The following is a 14,765-nucleotide window of genomic DNA, read 5'->3' on the forward strand; positions in this document are numbered from 1 at the left end:
TCTTCACCCCGACAATGGTCAGCCTGTGGAATTTGCTACCGCAGAAAGTAGTTGAGGCCAAAACATTGAAAGCTTTCAGGAAGCAGGGAGATATAGCACTTGAGGCAAAGGGAATCAAAGGATATGGGGGAAAGATGGGATCAGGCCATTGAGTTGGATGATCAGCCATGATCGGAATGAATAGTGGAGCGAGCTGGAAGGGCCGAATGGCCTCCTTCTGTTTCTAGTTTCTGTGTTTCGCTCCTTGATTCTTCATTAGGTTGACTGATGGCAGGGGGAATCCAGGCTAGATACCTCCGAGACTGACCACTCTCTATTCCGCATACCGAGTGTCCGCCAGATCCCGGGTTAAGGATAAGGAAACACCCAGCCTCCGAGTTCCCAGCCCTCCCTGGCCTATGCAAGTTGCGTGGATCACAGATTTCCAATGGCTTGTTGTAGTACTCAGAAACCAAAACAACTGAAAACACTATCAAGCCACTTCAGCGCTGGGATCCAGTCCAGTCCAAGCTCCTTGACTCACTCAGCTACCTTTATAGTTTTATTGTAATGTGTCTTGGCTTTCCCCTCAAGCCTTGAAGGCAACCAAATGCTGCAATGTTTGTACTAAGTTGGCAGAGATTGGGTAGTTTTTAAAGCTGTTATTATAGTTGAATTAAAAGGTGACTATCACTAGCAGTTATTTTCTGCTGCCACCTCCCTGGTACACTAACTCTCCCATCAGAATATGACATTTAACTTTGTACATTCTTTTAGCCTCTATTAATCTGTTTGGAGATTGTTCCACTTCCAGCATCGCTGCTTCCAGTCTGTCCAGCCCTGTCAGAATTCTATACATTTCATTCAGATCCCCTCTCATTCCTCTAAACTCCACTGAATACAGGCCCCATCGAACCACTCTCTCCTCATTGACAATCCTGCCAATCCCAGAAATCAGTCTGGTGAACCTTCGCTGCGCTCTCTCTATAGCAAGCGTATCCTTTCTCACACACAATGCTCCAGGTGTGGTCTCACCAAAGCCCTGTACAGCTGCAGTAAGGCATCCCTGCTCCTGCACTCAAATCCTCTTGCAATGAGGGTCAACATACCATTTGCCTTCCCAGCTGCTTGCTGTACCTGCATGCTTGCTTTCAGTGACTGGTGTACTAGGAGACCCAGGTCCCCTGGACATCAACATTTCCCAATCTATCACCATTTAAATAACGTGTCTCTGTCCAAAGTGGGTAACTTCAGGTCTATCCACGTTATACTGCATCTGCCATGCATTTACCCACTCACTCAACTTGTCTAAATCACCTTGAAGCTTCTTAACATCCTCCCCACCTCTCACATTCCCACCAACTTTCGTACCATCCGCAAACCTGGAAATATTACATTTGGTTCCCTCATCCAAATTACTGATGTATATTGTGGATAGTTGGAGCCCAAACACGGATCCCTGCCGGGCCCCAGTAGTCACCACCTGCCACTCTGAAAAAGACCCATTTATTCCTACTCTCGGTTTCCCGTCTACTAACCAATTCTCAATCCATGCCAATATATCATCCCCAATCCCATGTGATTTCATTTTGCACACTAACCTCTCACATGGGACTTTATCAAATGCTTTCTGAAAATCCAAGTTCGCCACATCCACTGGTTCTCTTCTATCTATTCTACTAGTTACTTCCTCAAATACTCCAGTAGGTTTGTCAAACAAGATTTCCCTTTCATAAATCCATGTTGCCTCTGTCTAATCCCGTTGATATTTTCCAAGTGTCCTGTTATCACATCCTTTATAACAGACTCTCTCATCTTCCCTGCTACTGATGTTAGGTTAAACACTCTGTAATTCTCTTATTGTCTCCCTCTCGTTTTTAAATATTGCCACTCTCCAATCTGCTGTGTTCCAGAATCTACACAATGTTGGAAGATGATAACCGACATACCCACTATTTCCATGGCTGCTTCTTTCAGTACCCTGGGATGTAGATTATCATGCTCTGGGGATTTATCCGCTTTCTGTCCCATTCATTTCTCCAGCAATATTTTCCTAGTTATCCTAATTTCCTTCAATTCCTCCTTCTCACGGATGCTTCATTCCTTAGTATTTCTGGGAAGTTATTTGTGTCTTCCTCTGTGGAAACAGAACTAAAGTAGTTGTTTAATTGCTCTGCCTTGTTCTCGAATATAAATTCTCCTGTTTCTGACTGGAAGGGATCTACATTTGGCTTCACTAATCTTTTTCCTTTTATAAAAAGATGTGCGGGTTAGGTTGATTGGCCAGGTTAAAAATTGCCCCTTAGAGTCCTGAGATGCATAGATTAGCGGGTAAATATGTGGGGGTAGGGCCTGGGTGGGATTGTGGTCAGTGCAGACTCGATGGGCCGAATGGCCTCCTTCTGCACTGTAGGGTTTCTATGATTTCTAAAGGTTTTACAGTCCACTTTTTATGTTGTTTCAAAGTTTATTCTCATACTCTATTTTTCTAATCAATCTCTTGGTCCTCCTTTGCTGAATTCTCGGCCGCTCCCTATCCTCAGGCTTGCTGCTTTTTCTAGCAACTGTATATGATTCTTCTTTGGGTCTAATACTATTGTTAATTTCTCATGGCTGGGCCACTTGTTGTGTTTAGTGCCAGAAAGGAATGTACAGATGTTGCAATATACAGAGTCATTTTAAATATTCGTCATGCCTTTAATGAACTTCCCCAATCTACCTTAGCCTAATCGATGTCTTCTAATTCTTCTTTCTTAGCATGCGTCACAGTAACAATCTGGGTACATCTTATCCAAGGCAATTAATATTATATTAACTTCAATACTCTTTCATCCTTCTTTGTAGGCTGTAGCCTCTTTAATCTTTCCTCACAGCTTATTCACTCTGACTTGTTCCATCAATAGGTGTATACAGCCTTTGTAAGTTTTAAGTTTATTTATTAGTATCACAAGTAGGCTTGCATTAACACTGCAACGAAGTTACTGTGAAAATCCCCTCGTCGCCACTCTCCGGCGCCTGTTCGGGTACACTGAGGGAGAATCTAGCACAGCCAATGCGCTTAACCAGCACGTCTTTCAGAGGAAACCAGAGACCCGGAGGAAACCCACTCAGACCCGGGGAGCACGTGCAGACACTGCACAGACAGTGACCCAAGCCGCGAATCGAATCTGGGTCCCTGGCGCTGTGAGGCAGCTGTGCTAACCACTGTGCTGTCGTTATGATGAGTGTAATGTTTAAGAATTCTCACTCCTGTCAGCTTTTACCTCACCATCAATCTTCTCCAGTAAAGACTTAAAAATGAGAGCACGGTAAATAATCAAGCATAAATATAATATTAAACGGCATGATAGCCTGGAAAGGGTCCAGGGCCAGGGTGATCAGACAGTGGCAGAAGGCAGCAGAAGACAAGGGCGACCTTCTCCCTTCCCCAAAAGGCTGCCGCACAACCAGTCTTCATCACTCGCAAACCGTCTCCTCGCTGTTGATCTGATCCTCAGGTGCCCCCATCGCCCAGCCTCTGCGTCTGGAGACCGAGGCTGGAGGCAAAGACGGGATCTGTGCCTCTGTCACCCACCAGCACTGGTGAATATGGGGGAAACACTTGGAGCAAATGCAGGGAGGCTGTTCCCTTCAAAGTGATTTGTAGGTTTATTTACCTCTTTTTCCACCCCTCCCCAAAGGCAGTGTTTCAGAGTTTGTCTGCTCACATTAAATTCCTGGGAGTAAGGGTTTTTCCTGGGTCTAGGGCATTAGTGCAAAGTTTAGTGTGGGAAAAGAAAAGATCTTATTATTTTTGAAGTGCATTTGAGGTAGTATTTACTCGGATTGGAGATGGTGAAGAGGACTAAAGAGAGGAGGTAAGGAGCCCGGAGACAGGAGAAGCACCAAGGTCGATGATTCCTCTCCCTTGCCCTGCCTTGTAGATGGTGGACAGGCTTTGGGGAGTCAGGAGGTGAGTTATTCGCTGCAGTATTTCTAGCCTCTGACCTTCTCTTGTAGCCACTGTGTTTATATGGCTAGTCCAGTTCAGTTGTTGATCAATGCTAACCCCCACGATGTTGATAGTGGGGATTTATAGAATCCTACTGTGCAGAAGAAGGCCATTCGGCCCATCGTGTCTGCACCGGCCACAATCCCACCCAGGCCCTATCCCCATAACCCCATGTATTTACTCGAGCTAGTCCCCCCCAACACCAAAGGGCAATTTAGCACGGCCAATTCACCTAACCCGCACATCTTTGGCGTGTGGGAGGAAACTGGAGCATTCAGAGGAAACCCACGCAGACACGGGGAGAATGTGCAAACTCCACACAGACAGTGACCCAAACTGGGAATCGAACCCGGGTCCCTGGCGCTGTGAGTTAGCAGTGCTAATCACTGTGCCACCGTGCCACCCCTGGAGATGATAATGCCATTTGAATGTCAAGGGGAGATGTTTAGATCCTCTCTGTTTGGAGTTGAATGGAAGCATCCCACAGCGCTATCCAAAGAGCAGGAGCATTCTGATCCAACATCCTTACCACAGCATAAGGAAATGTTGGAAAATCTCAGCACGTCTGACAGCAGCTGTGGAGAGAGAAACAGCTAATGTTTCGAGACTGAATGACTCTTCATCAGTTTTGATGCAGGCAACATTATGTTGATGTTGTCACCAGCCCAGGGGCAGGGATTGTGATGTGGGAAGGTTAACGGTTCTCTCCCCCGACTGTTTCCATTTTTAAATGTGCCTCCTTCCATCAGGGTATTCAAACAGTCTCTGCCATTTCCACATCACGGTTAGCCAAGGAAAACATCCTTAACACCCCCTACTCCTGCCCCAGTCCCTCCTCCCACACCCCCTCAGCTCCTCCAACCCCTGCCCCTCGGTCCCTCCTTCCACACTCCCTCGATCCCTCCTCCCACACACCCTCAGTCCCTCCTCCCATACTCCCTCAGCTCCTCCAACCCCTGCCCCTCGGTCCCTCCTTCCACACTCCCTCGATCCCTCCTCCCACACACCCTCAGTCCCTCCTCCCATACTCCCTCAGCTCCTCCAACCCCTGCCCCTCAGTCCCTCCTCCCAGACTCCCTCAGTTGCTTCTCCCACTCCCTCAGCCCCTCCTCCCACACTCCCTCAGTCCCTCCTCCCCACACTCCCTCAGTCCCTCCTCCCCACACTCCCTCAGTCCCTCCTCCCCACACTCCCTCAGTCCCTCCTCCCCACACTCCCTCAGTCCCTCCTCCCACACTCCCTCAGTCCCTCCTCCCACACTCGGTTAGTCTCTCTCCTCCCCACACTCCCTCAGTCCCTCCTCCCACACTCCCTCAGCTCCTCCAACCCCTGCCCCTCAGTCCCTCCTCCCCACTCCCTCAGTCCCTCCCCCCACACTCCCTCAGCTCCTCCAACCCCTGTCCCTCGGTCCCTCCTCCCACACTCCCTTAGCTCTTCAAACCCTGCCCTTGGTCTCTCCTTCCACACTCCCTCAGCTCCTCAACCCCTGCCCCTCAGTCCCTCCTCCCACACTCCCTCAGCTACTCCAACCCCGGCCCCTTGGTCCCTCCTCCCACACTCCCTCAGCTCCTCAACCCCTGCCCCTCAGTCCCTCCCCCTCACCCTACTTCAGCGCCTCCTTTCTATTGACTATCTAGCTGATCTATGGGGCACAGATCAGCTGGATAGTCAATATCTTTTCCCAAAGGTAGGGGAGTCTAAAACTAGAGGGCATAGGTTTAAGGTGAGAGGGGAGCGATACAAAAGTGTTCAGAGGGGCAATTGTTTCACACAGAGGGTGGTGAGTGTCTGGAACAAGCTGCCAGAGGTAGTAGTAGAGGCAGGTACAATTTTGTCTTTTGAAAAGCATTTAGACAGTTACATGGGTAAGATGGGTATAGAGGGATATGGGCCAAATGTGGGCAATTGGGATTAGCTTAATGGTTAAAAAAAGGGGTGGCATGGAGAAGTTGGGCCGAAGAGCCTGTTTCTATGCTGTAAACATCCGTGACTCTATGACTCTAAAAGGTTTAATTTATCCTCTTTGCTTCAGTATCCTTCAATGATTACATCCCACAAATCCACCACCCCTTTCTCGATGAAAAAGGTTGCCATTCTTTCATGGTGCCAGAGTTAAAATTCCCTCTGGTTGGTGTACTATCAGAACCAGGCTGCTCAGAGCTCTCCCTGATAAAATACACACTGTGAACACTCCTGAGAATGATGAGGAACGTCAGCGTGCCCGGTCCAGCTCCCTCCTCACCTACACCCCAAACACAGCGGGGCCAGTATGTGTTACTCCCTCAGGAACAGTGTGGGGAGGGAGGCTGCAGGACAACCAACAGGCCAAAAAAACAAACACAACACACAGCAACATTGGCAGGCAAAGGAAATGATTTCCATTTCCGTAATTCCGGCTGCTGTCTGCTTTCTCATTTCAAATTAATTACACTGGGATGTTAAAAACCAATCTCAGGACAGGAATAGCACGGACATCAGCAAACACTGACTCAAACCCAACTGCGTTACGTCACAGACTGAGAGCAGCTCATTAAAGTCCGTCCCTGAACCAAAAGAGAAAATGCTGGAAAATCTCAGCGGGTCTGGCAGCATCTGTAAGGAGAGAAAAGAGCTGACGTTTGAGAAAGTGACCAAGGAGGTGGATGGGGGCAAGGCAGTGGACGTGGTATATATGGATTTTAGTAAGGCGTTTGATAAGGTTCACCATGGTAGGCTTCTGCAGAAAATGCAGATGTATGGGATTGGGGGTGATCTAGGAAATTGGATCAGGAATTGGCTAGCGGATAGGAAACAGAGGGTGGTGGTTGATAGTAAATATTCATCATGGAGTGCGGTTACAAGTGGTGTACCTCAGGGATCTGTTTTGGGGCCACTGCTGTTTGTAATATTTATTAATGATCTGGATGAGGGTATAGTTGGGTGGATTAGCAAATTTGCTGATGACACCAAAGTCGGTGGTGTGGTAGACAGTGAGGAAGGGTGTCGTAGTTTGCAGGAAGACTTAGACAGGTTGCAAAGTTGGGCCGAGAGGTGGCGGATGGAGTTTAATGCGGAGAAGTGTGAGGTAATTCACTTTGGTAGGAATAACAGATGTGTTGAGTATAGGGCTAACGGGAGGACTTTGAATAGTGTGGAGGAGCAGAGGGATCTAGGTGTATGTGTGCATAGATCCCTGAAAGTTGGGAATCAAGTAGATAAGGTTGTTAAGAAGGCATATGGTGTCTTGGCGTTTATTGGTAGGGGGATTGAATTTAGGAGTCGTAGCGTTATGTTGCAACTGTACACAACTCTGGTGCGGCCGCACTTGGAGTATTGTGTGCAGTTCTGGTCCCCACATTACAGGAAGGATGTGGAGGCTTTGGAGAGGGTGCAGAGGAGGTTTACCAGGATGTTGCCTGGTATGGAGGGGAGATCCTATGAGGAGAGGCTGAGGGATTTGGGATTGTTTTCGCTAGAAAGGCGGCGGCTAAGAGGGGATCTTATTGAAACATATAAGATGATTAGAGGTTTAGATAGGGTGGATAGTGATAGCCTTTTTCCTCTGATGGAGAAATCCAGCACGAGGGGGCATGGCTTTAAATTGAGGGGGGGTAGTTATAGAACCGATGTCAGGGGTAGGTTCTTTACCCAGAGGGTGGTGAGGGATTGGAATGCCCTGCCAGCATCAGTAGTAAATGCGCCTAGTTTGGGGGCGTTTAAGAGATCCGTAGATAGGTTCATGGACGAAAAGAAATTGGTTTAGGTTGGAGGGTCACAGTTTTTTTTTTTTTAACTGGTCGGTGCAACATCGTGGGCCGAAGGGCCTGTTCTGCGCTGTAATGTTCTATGTTCTATGTTCTATGTTTCGAGTCCAGATGCGCCTTTGTCAAAGCTAAAAGACAGAAAGATGCTGCCAGACCTGCTGAGATTTTCCAGCATTTTCTCTTTTGCTTTCAGTTGCCAGCATCCGCAGTAATTTGCTTTTATCCAAAGTCCGTCCCTAATTCAGAGCCATCGTCTTAGCGCTGATGGTGAAGCCTATATCCCTGCCCACACTCTGCAGGATCGTTCATTATCACCCTTGCAGCCAATACATTCCACACTGTAACAACCACCCCCGCAATCACCCTGAATCTGTTCTCCCTGCTTCCTGACCCTCCTGTTTATGAATCTTATGAACAGGGAGCAGGAGGAGGCCATTCGGCCCCTCAAGCCTGCTCCCGTCATTCAATGAGATCATGCTGATCCGTTTGTGTTTCAAATTCCACATTCTCACCTACCCCCGATAACCTTTCACCCCCTTACCCAACAGGAATCTATCTACAATAAAAACAAAAATGCTGCAAAATCCCAACAGCTCTGGCAGCATGTGGGGAGAGAGAATAGAGCTAATGTTCCAGGTCTGGATAGCTTTTTGTCAAATCCAGACTGAAGGTGAACAAAACTGCAGACAATATTCGCGATGTGGTCTCACCAATGCCCAGTATAGCTGAAGCATGTTCAATTCCTCTCATAATAACAGATAGCATTACGTTAGTCTTCTTAATTACTTGCTGCAGTTTCATGCTGACTTTCTGCTAAAACACCGAGATCCCTCTGAACCTCAGCATTTGGCAGCTGTTCTCTGTTGAAGTAATTCTCAGCTTTTTATTCTTGCTGCCAGTGTGAACAGTCAGCAGGTGTGTGATGGGGGAACAGGACATAGTGCGAACCAGCACAGGGCAGCAGCGTTTTGGATGGCCTCAAGTTTATAGAGGGCCAAACATTGGAAGGCAGCCAGGAATGTGTTAGAATAGACAAGTGTAAAGATAATAAAGGCATGAATGAGGCTTTTAGCAATCAATGAGAGAGTAACATTACTGAGGCGGAGAGTAACGTTACTGAGGTGGAGAGTAACATTACTGAGGCGGAGAGTAACGTTACTGAGACGGAGAGTAATGTTACTGAGGCGGAGAGGAACGTTACTGAGGCGGAGAGTAACGTTACTGAGGTGGAGAGTAACATTACTGAGGCGGAGAGTAACGTTACTGAGACGGAGAGTAATGTTACTGAGGCGGAGAGTAACGTTACTGAGGTGGAGAGTAATGTGACTGAGGCAGAGAGTAATGTTACTGAGGCAGAGAGTAATGTTACTGAGGCAGAGAGTAATGTTACTGAGGCAGAGAGTAATGTTACTGAGGCGGAGAGTAATGCTACTGAGACGGAGAGTAATGTTACTGAGGCAGAGAGTAATCTTACTGAGACAGAGAGTAATGTTACTGAGGCAGAGAGTAATGCTACTGAGGAGGAGAGTAATGTTACTGAGGCAGAGAGTAATGTTACTGAGGCAGAGAGTAATGCTACTGAGGCGGAGAGTAATGTTACTGAGGCAGAGAGTAATGTTACTGAGGCAGAGAGTAATGTTACTGAGGCAGAGAGTAATCTTACTGAGGCGGAGAGTAATGCTACTGAGGCAGAGAGTAATGTTACTGAGGCACAGAGTAGAAATCATCATAGAAATCATAGAAACCCTACAGTACAGAAAGAGGCCATTCGGCCCATCGATCTGCACCGACCACAATCCCACCCAGGCCCTACCCCCATATCCCTACATATTTACCCGCTAATTCCTCTAACCTACACATCTCAGAACACTAAGGGGCAATTTTAGCATGGCCAATCAACCTGACCCACACATCTTTGGACAATGTTACAGTAATGTTACAGAGGCGGAGAGTAATGTTACTGAGGCAGAGATTAACGTTACTGGGGTGGAGGGTAACATTACTGGGGCGGAGAGTAATGTTACTGGGGCGGAGATTAACGTTACTGGGGTGGAGGGTAACATTACTGGGGCGGAGAGTAATGTTACTGGGGCGGAGATTAACGTTACTGGGGTGGAGGGTAACATTACTGGGGCGGAGAGTAATGTTACTGAGGCAGAGATTAACGTTACTGGGGTGGAGGGTAACATTACTGGGGCGGAGAGTAATGTTACTGGGGCGGAGATTAACGTTACTGGGGTGGAGGGTAACATTACTGGGGCGGAGAGTAATGTTACTGAGGCAGAGATTAACGTTACTGGGGTGGAGGGTAACATTACTGGGGCGGAGAGTAATGTTACTGGGGCGGAGATTAACGTTACTGGGGTGGAGGGTAACATTACTGGGGCGGAGAGTAATGTTACTGGGGCGGAGATTAACGTTACTGGGGTGGAGGGTAACATTACTGGGGCGGAGAGTAATGTTACTGGGGCGGAGATTAACGTTACTGGGGTGGAGGGTAACATTACTGGGGCGGAGAGTAATGTTACTGATGTGGAAATAGGCATGGTTAATGATCCTGCAATGTTGTGGCAGCAAGTTGATCGGGGCCCAGTATATAACGAATATTGTAAACTGTCGGATACAGCTTCAGACAGCTGCCATGGAAAAGAATTACCTCGGAGCCTGAGGGAAGAGGGATTATGCCAGGGACTGAAGACAATGGCTTCGATCTTTCCAACATTTAGTTGCAGGAAATTCCTGGTCACGCGGTGCTGGATGTCAGAGACACAGTCACGGGGGTGAGAGTGACAGCGGTGAGGTAGAGGCAGGTAGCATCAGCTGACACGTAAAAGCTGACACAGAGCAGAGGGTACAAACCCTCACTCTCTCACCACCCAATTCTCATTTCGAGGCATTGTTTACACTTGGCGTGAGAACAGTAGGTGCATCCTGTTAAAAAGCACGGTTGTGAGCAGGAATGCTGCCCGATTCCAGCATTGTTTCACTTGGAAAAGGAGCACAAGAGACAAGCATCTGAAAAAGCACTTAAAGATTTTCCAGTAACTGCTTTATTCTGGTGCAATTAGTTAGCACATTCTTCATTTCCCGTAACTGTTCCTTCCATCAGAGGTTTAAAATACCAAGCATACCAGCATGGTTTTGTACGAGGGAGGTCATGCCTCACAAATTTGGTTGAGTTTTTTGAGGAGGTGACAAAAACGATTGACGAGGGAAGGGCCGTGGATGTCGTCTATATGGATTTTCGTAAAGCATTTGACAAGGTCCCTCATGGCAGGCTGGTGCAAAAGGATAAATCTCACGGGATAAAAGAGGAGCTAGCTAGATGGGTGGAGAACAGGCTAAGCCATAGAAGTCATGATGTGGAGATGCCGGCGTTGGACTGGGGTGAACACAGTAAGAGTTGTAACAACACCAGGTTAAAGTCCAACAGGTTTATTTGGTAGCAAATACCATTAGCTTTCGGAGCGCTGCTCCTTCGTCAGATGGAGTGGAAATGTGTTTGAGAGCATTTTATGTCAGTAACCCCCACAGCTTGCTTCCTGGACTTGCAGGCTGTCCTGTCTGGAGACAATACACATCTCTTTAACCTGTGCTTAATGCTCCCTCCACTCACATTGTCTGTATCTTTAAGATCTGGCTGGCTGTAGGGATTCGCATTCTAATCAGTATTCTGTAACTTGATTTGTTTGTGTCTCTGTGCCCTGTTTGAGAGCACATTTCCACTCCATCTGACGAAGGAGCAGCACTCCGAAAGCTAATGGTATTTGCTACCAAATAAACCTGTTGGACTTTAATCTGGTGTTGTTAAAACTCTTACTGTGTTCACCCCAGTCCAACGCCGGCATCTCCACATCATGACTAGTGGTGTTCCGCAGGGCTCTGTACTGGGATCTCTGCTGTTTGTGATATATATAAATGATTTACAGGAAGATATAACTGGTGTGATCAGTAAGTTTGCGGACGACACAAAGATTGCTGGAGTTGCGGATAGTGATGAACATTGTCAGAGAATAGAGCAGGATATAGATAGGCTGGAACATTGGGCAGAGAAATGGCAGATGGAATTTAATCCAGATAAATGCTAAGTGATGCATTTCGGCAGATCTAATGTAAGGGGGAGCTATACAATAAATGGCAGAACCAACAGGAGTATAGACACACAGAGGGACCTGGGTGTACAAGTCTATAGATCCTTAAAGGTGGCAGCACAGGTGGAGAGGGTGGTCAAGAAGGCATATGGCATGCTTGCCTTTATTGGACGGGGCATAGAATATAAAAGTTGGCAGATGATGTTGCAGCTGTGTAGAACGCTGGTTAGACCACATCTGGAATACTGCGTCCAGTTCTGGTTGCCACACTACCAGAAGGACGTGGAGGCTTTGGAGACAGTACAGAAAAGGTTTACCAGGATGTTGTCTGGTATGGAGGGTCTTAGCTATGAGGAGAGATTGGGTAAACTGGGGTTGTTCTCCCTGGAAAGACGGAGAATGAGGGGAGATCTAATAGAGGTGTATAAAATTATGAAGGGCATAGATAGGGTGAACAGTGGGAAGCTTTTTCCCAGGTCGGAGGTGACGAACACAAGGGGTCACAGGTTCAAGGTGAGGGGGGCAAGGTTCAACACAGATGTCAGGGGGACGTATTTTACACAGAGGGTGGTGGGGGCCTGGAATGCACTGCCAAGCAAGGTGATTGAGGCGGACACACTGGGATCGTTTAAGATTTATCTAGATAGCCACATGAACAGACTGGGAATAGAGGGATACAAACGAATGGTCTAGTTGGGCACATGAGCGGCGCAGGCTTGGAGGGCCGAAGGGCCTGTTCCTGTGCTGTATTGTTCTTTGTTCTTTATTCACTATTGTCAGGTCCAGTCTGCGGCGATCAAATCTCCCCCGGGTCAGTAAGCCATTGAGCTCAGAGTCTTCGACACAATATCAAGACTGTGCTATGAAACTGGCACATGCTCAGAGGATCAGTACTGAGGGAGTGCCGCACTGTCAGAGGGTCAGTACTGAGGGAGTGCCGCACTATCAGAGGGTCAGTACTGAGGGAGTGCTGCACTGTCAGAGGGTCAGTGCTGAGGGAGTGCCGCACTGTCAGAGGGTCAGGACTGAGGGAGTGCCGCACTGTCAGAGGGTCAGTACTGAGGGAGTGCCGCACTGTCAGAGGGTCAGTGCTGAGGGAGTGCTGCACTGTCAGAGGGTCAGTACTGAGGGAGTGCCGCACTGTCAGAGGGTCAGTACTGAGGGAGTGCCGCACTGTCAGAGGGTCAGTACTGAGGGAGTGCCGCACTGTCAGAGGGTCAGTGCTGAGGGAGTGCCGCACTGTCAGAGGGTCAGTACTGAGGGAGTGCCGCACTGTCAGAGGGTCAGTGCTGAGGGAATGCCGCACTGTCAGAGGGTCAGTACTGAGGGAGTGCTGCACTGTCAGAGGGTCAGTACTAAGGGAGTGCCGCACTGTCAGAGGATCAGTACTGAGGGAGTGCCGCACTGTTCGAGGGTCAGTACTGAGGGAGTGACGCACTATCAGAGGGTCAGTACTGAGGGAGTGCCGTACTGTCAGAGGGTCAGTACTGAGGGAGTGCCGCACTGTCAGAGGGTCAGTACTGAGGGAGTGCCGCACTGTCAGAGGGTCAGTACTGAGGGAGTGCTGCACTATCAGAGGGTCAGTACTGAGGGAGTGCCACACTATCAGAGGGTCAGTACTGAGGGAGTGCTGCACTGTCAGAGGGTCAGTGCTGAGGGAGTGCCGCACTGTCAGAGGGTCAGTACTGAGGGAGTGCCGCACTGTTCGAGGGTCAGTACTGAGGGAGTGCCGCACTATCAGAGGGTCAGGACTGAGGGAGTGCTGCACTGTCAGAGGATCAGTACTGAGGGAGTGCCGCACTGTCAGAGGGTCAGTACTGAGGGAGTGCTGCACTGTCAGAGGGTCAGTACTGAGGGAGTGCCGCACTGTCAGAGGGTCAGTGCTGAGGGAGTGCCGCACTGTCAGAGGGTCAGTACTGAGGGAGTGCCGCACTGTCAGAGGGTCAGTACAGGTGGTGGTGTCCCCAGGTATCTGCTGCCTTTGTCCTTCTCAGTGAGGGGCAACCCTGCCAATCACTGAATAGTCAGCCTGTGGAATTCGCTACCACAGAAAACAGCTGAGGCAAAACACACTATGTTTTTGAGAAGGAGGCAGATATAGCATTTGGGGTGAAGGGGATCAATGGAAATGGGGGGGGCGGCTCGGCGGGGCGGGGGGGGGGGGGGGGGGGGGGGAGGGGAGGGGGGGGGGGGAGCAGGAACAGGTCATGGAGTTGGATGGTCAGTCATGATCACAATGAATGGCCTAGTCCTACTCCTGTTTTCTATGTTTCTATGAGTCAGGAAGTGAGTTACTCTCGGCAGTCTTTTACAGCCACAGTATTGAAATGACGAGTCCTTACAGCTTTTGGTCATTAGCAACGCTCAGGATATTGATGGTCGGATAATTCAGCGATAGCAATTCTTTTGAATATTGGAGGGAGATGGTTAGATTCGTTGCCTGGAATTAATGTTACTTGGCAGACCAAGTCGGAATGTTCCCTGCCTATGGGAATGGACGGATTCAGTGACTGGGGAACTGTGAATGGAGCAATCAACAGAGAACAAAAAGAGAATGCTCCCTCTACACTGTCCCCCATCAAACACTCCCAGGACAGGTACAGCACGGGGTTAGATACAGAGTAAAGCTCCCTCTACACTGTCCCCCATCAAACACTCCCAGGACAGGTACAGCACGGGGTTAGATACAGAGTAAAGCTCCCTCTACACTGTCCCCATCAAACACTCCCAGGACAGGTACAGCACGGGGTTAGATACATAGTAAAGCTCCCTCTACACTGTCCCCATCAAACACTCCCAGGACAGGTACAGCACGGGGTTAGATACAGAGTAAAGCTCCCTCTACACTGTCCCCCATCAAACACTCCCAGGACAGGTACAGCACGGGGTTAGATACAGAGTAAAGCTCCCTCTACACTGTCCCCCATCAAACACTCCCAGGACTGGCACAGCACGGGGTTA

At 48.7% G+C, this 14,765-nt stretch overlaps 2 protein-coding genes across 3 annotated transcripts in view; both read right to left on the reverse strand.

Moving 5' to 3' along the window:
- The window catches only part of ttc33 (tetratricopeptide repeat domain 33), a 91,422-nt gene that overhangs the window by 16,507 nt on the left and 60,150 nt on the right, over positions 1-14,765 (reverse strand). The gene's annotated exons all lie outside the window — the stretch shown is intronic.
- oxct1a (3-oxoacid CoA transferase 1a) overlaps positions 1-14,765 on the reverse strand; it is a 416,864-nt gene that overhangs the window by 996 nt on the left and 401,103 nt on the right. Inside the window, exon 14 of the mRNA XM_078213895.1 lies at positions 1,929-1,946. Coding sequence (XP_078070021.1) covers positions 1,929-1,946 — 18 coding nt within the window. The remainder of the gene's footprint in view (positions 1-1,928; positions 1,947-14,765) is intronic.

This window comes from Mustelus asterias, chromosome 6, assembly GCF_964213995.1.
Source record: "Mustelus asterias chromosome 6, sMusAst1.hap1.1, whole genome shotgun sequence".
Lineage (NCBI taxonomy): Eukaryota > Metazoa > Chordata > Chondrichthyes > Carcharhiniformes > Triakidae > Mustelus > Mustelus asterias.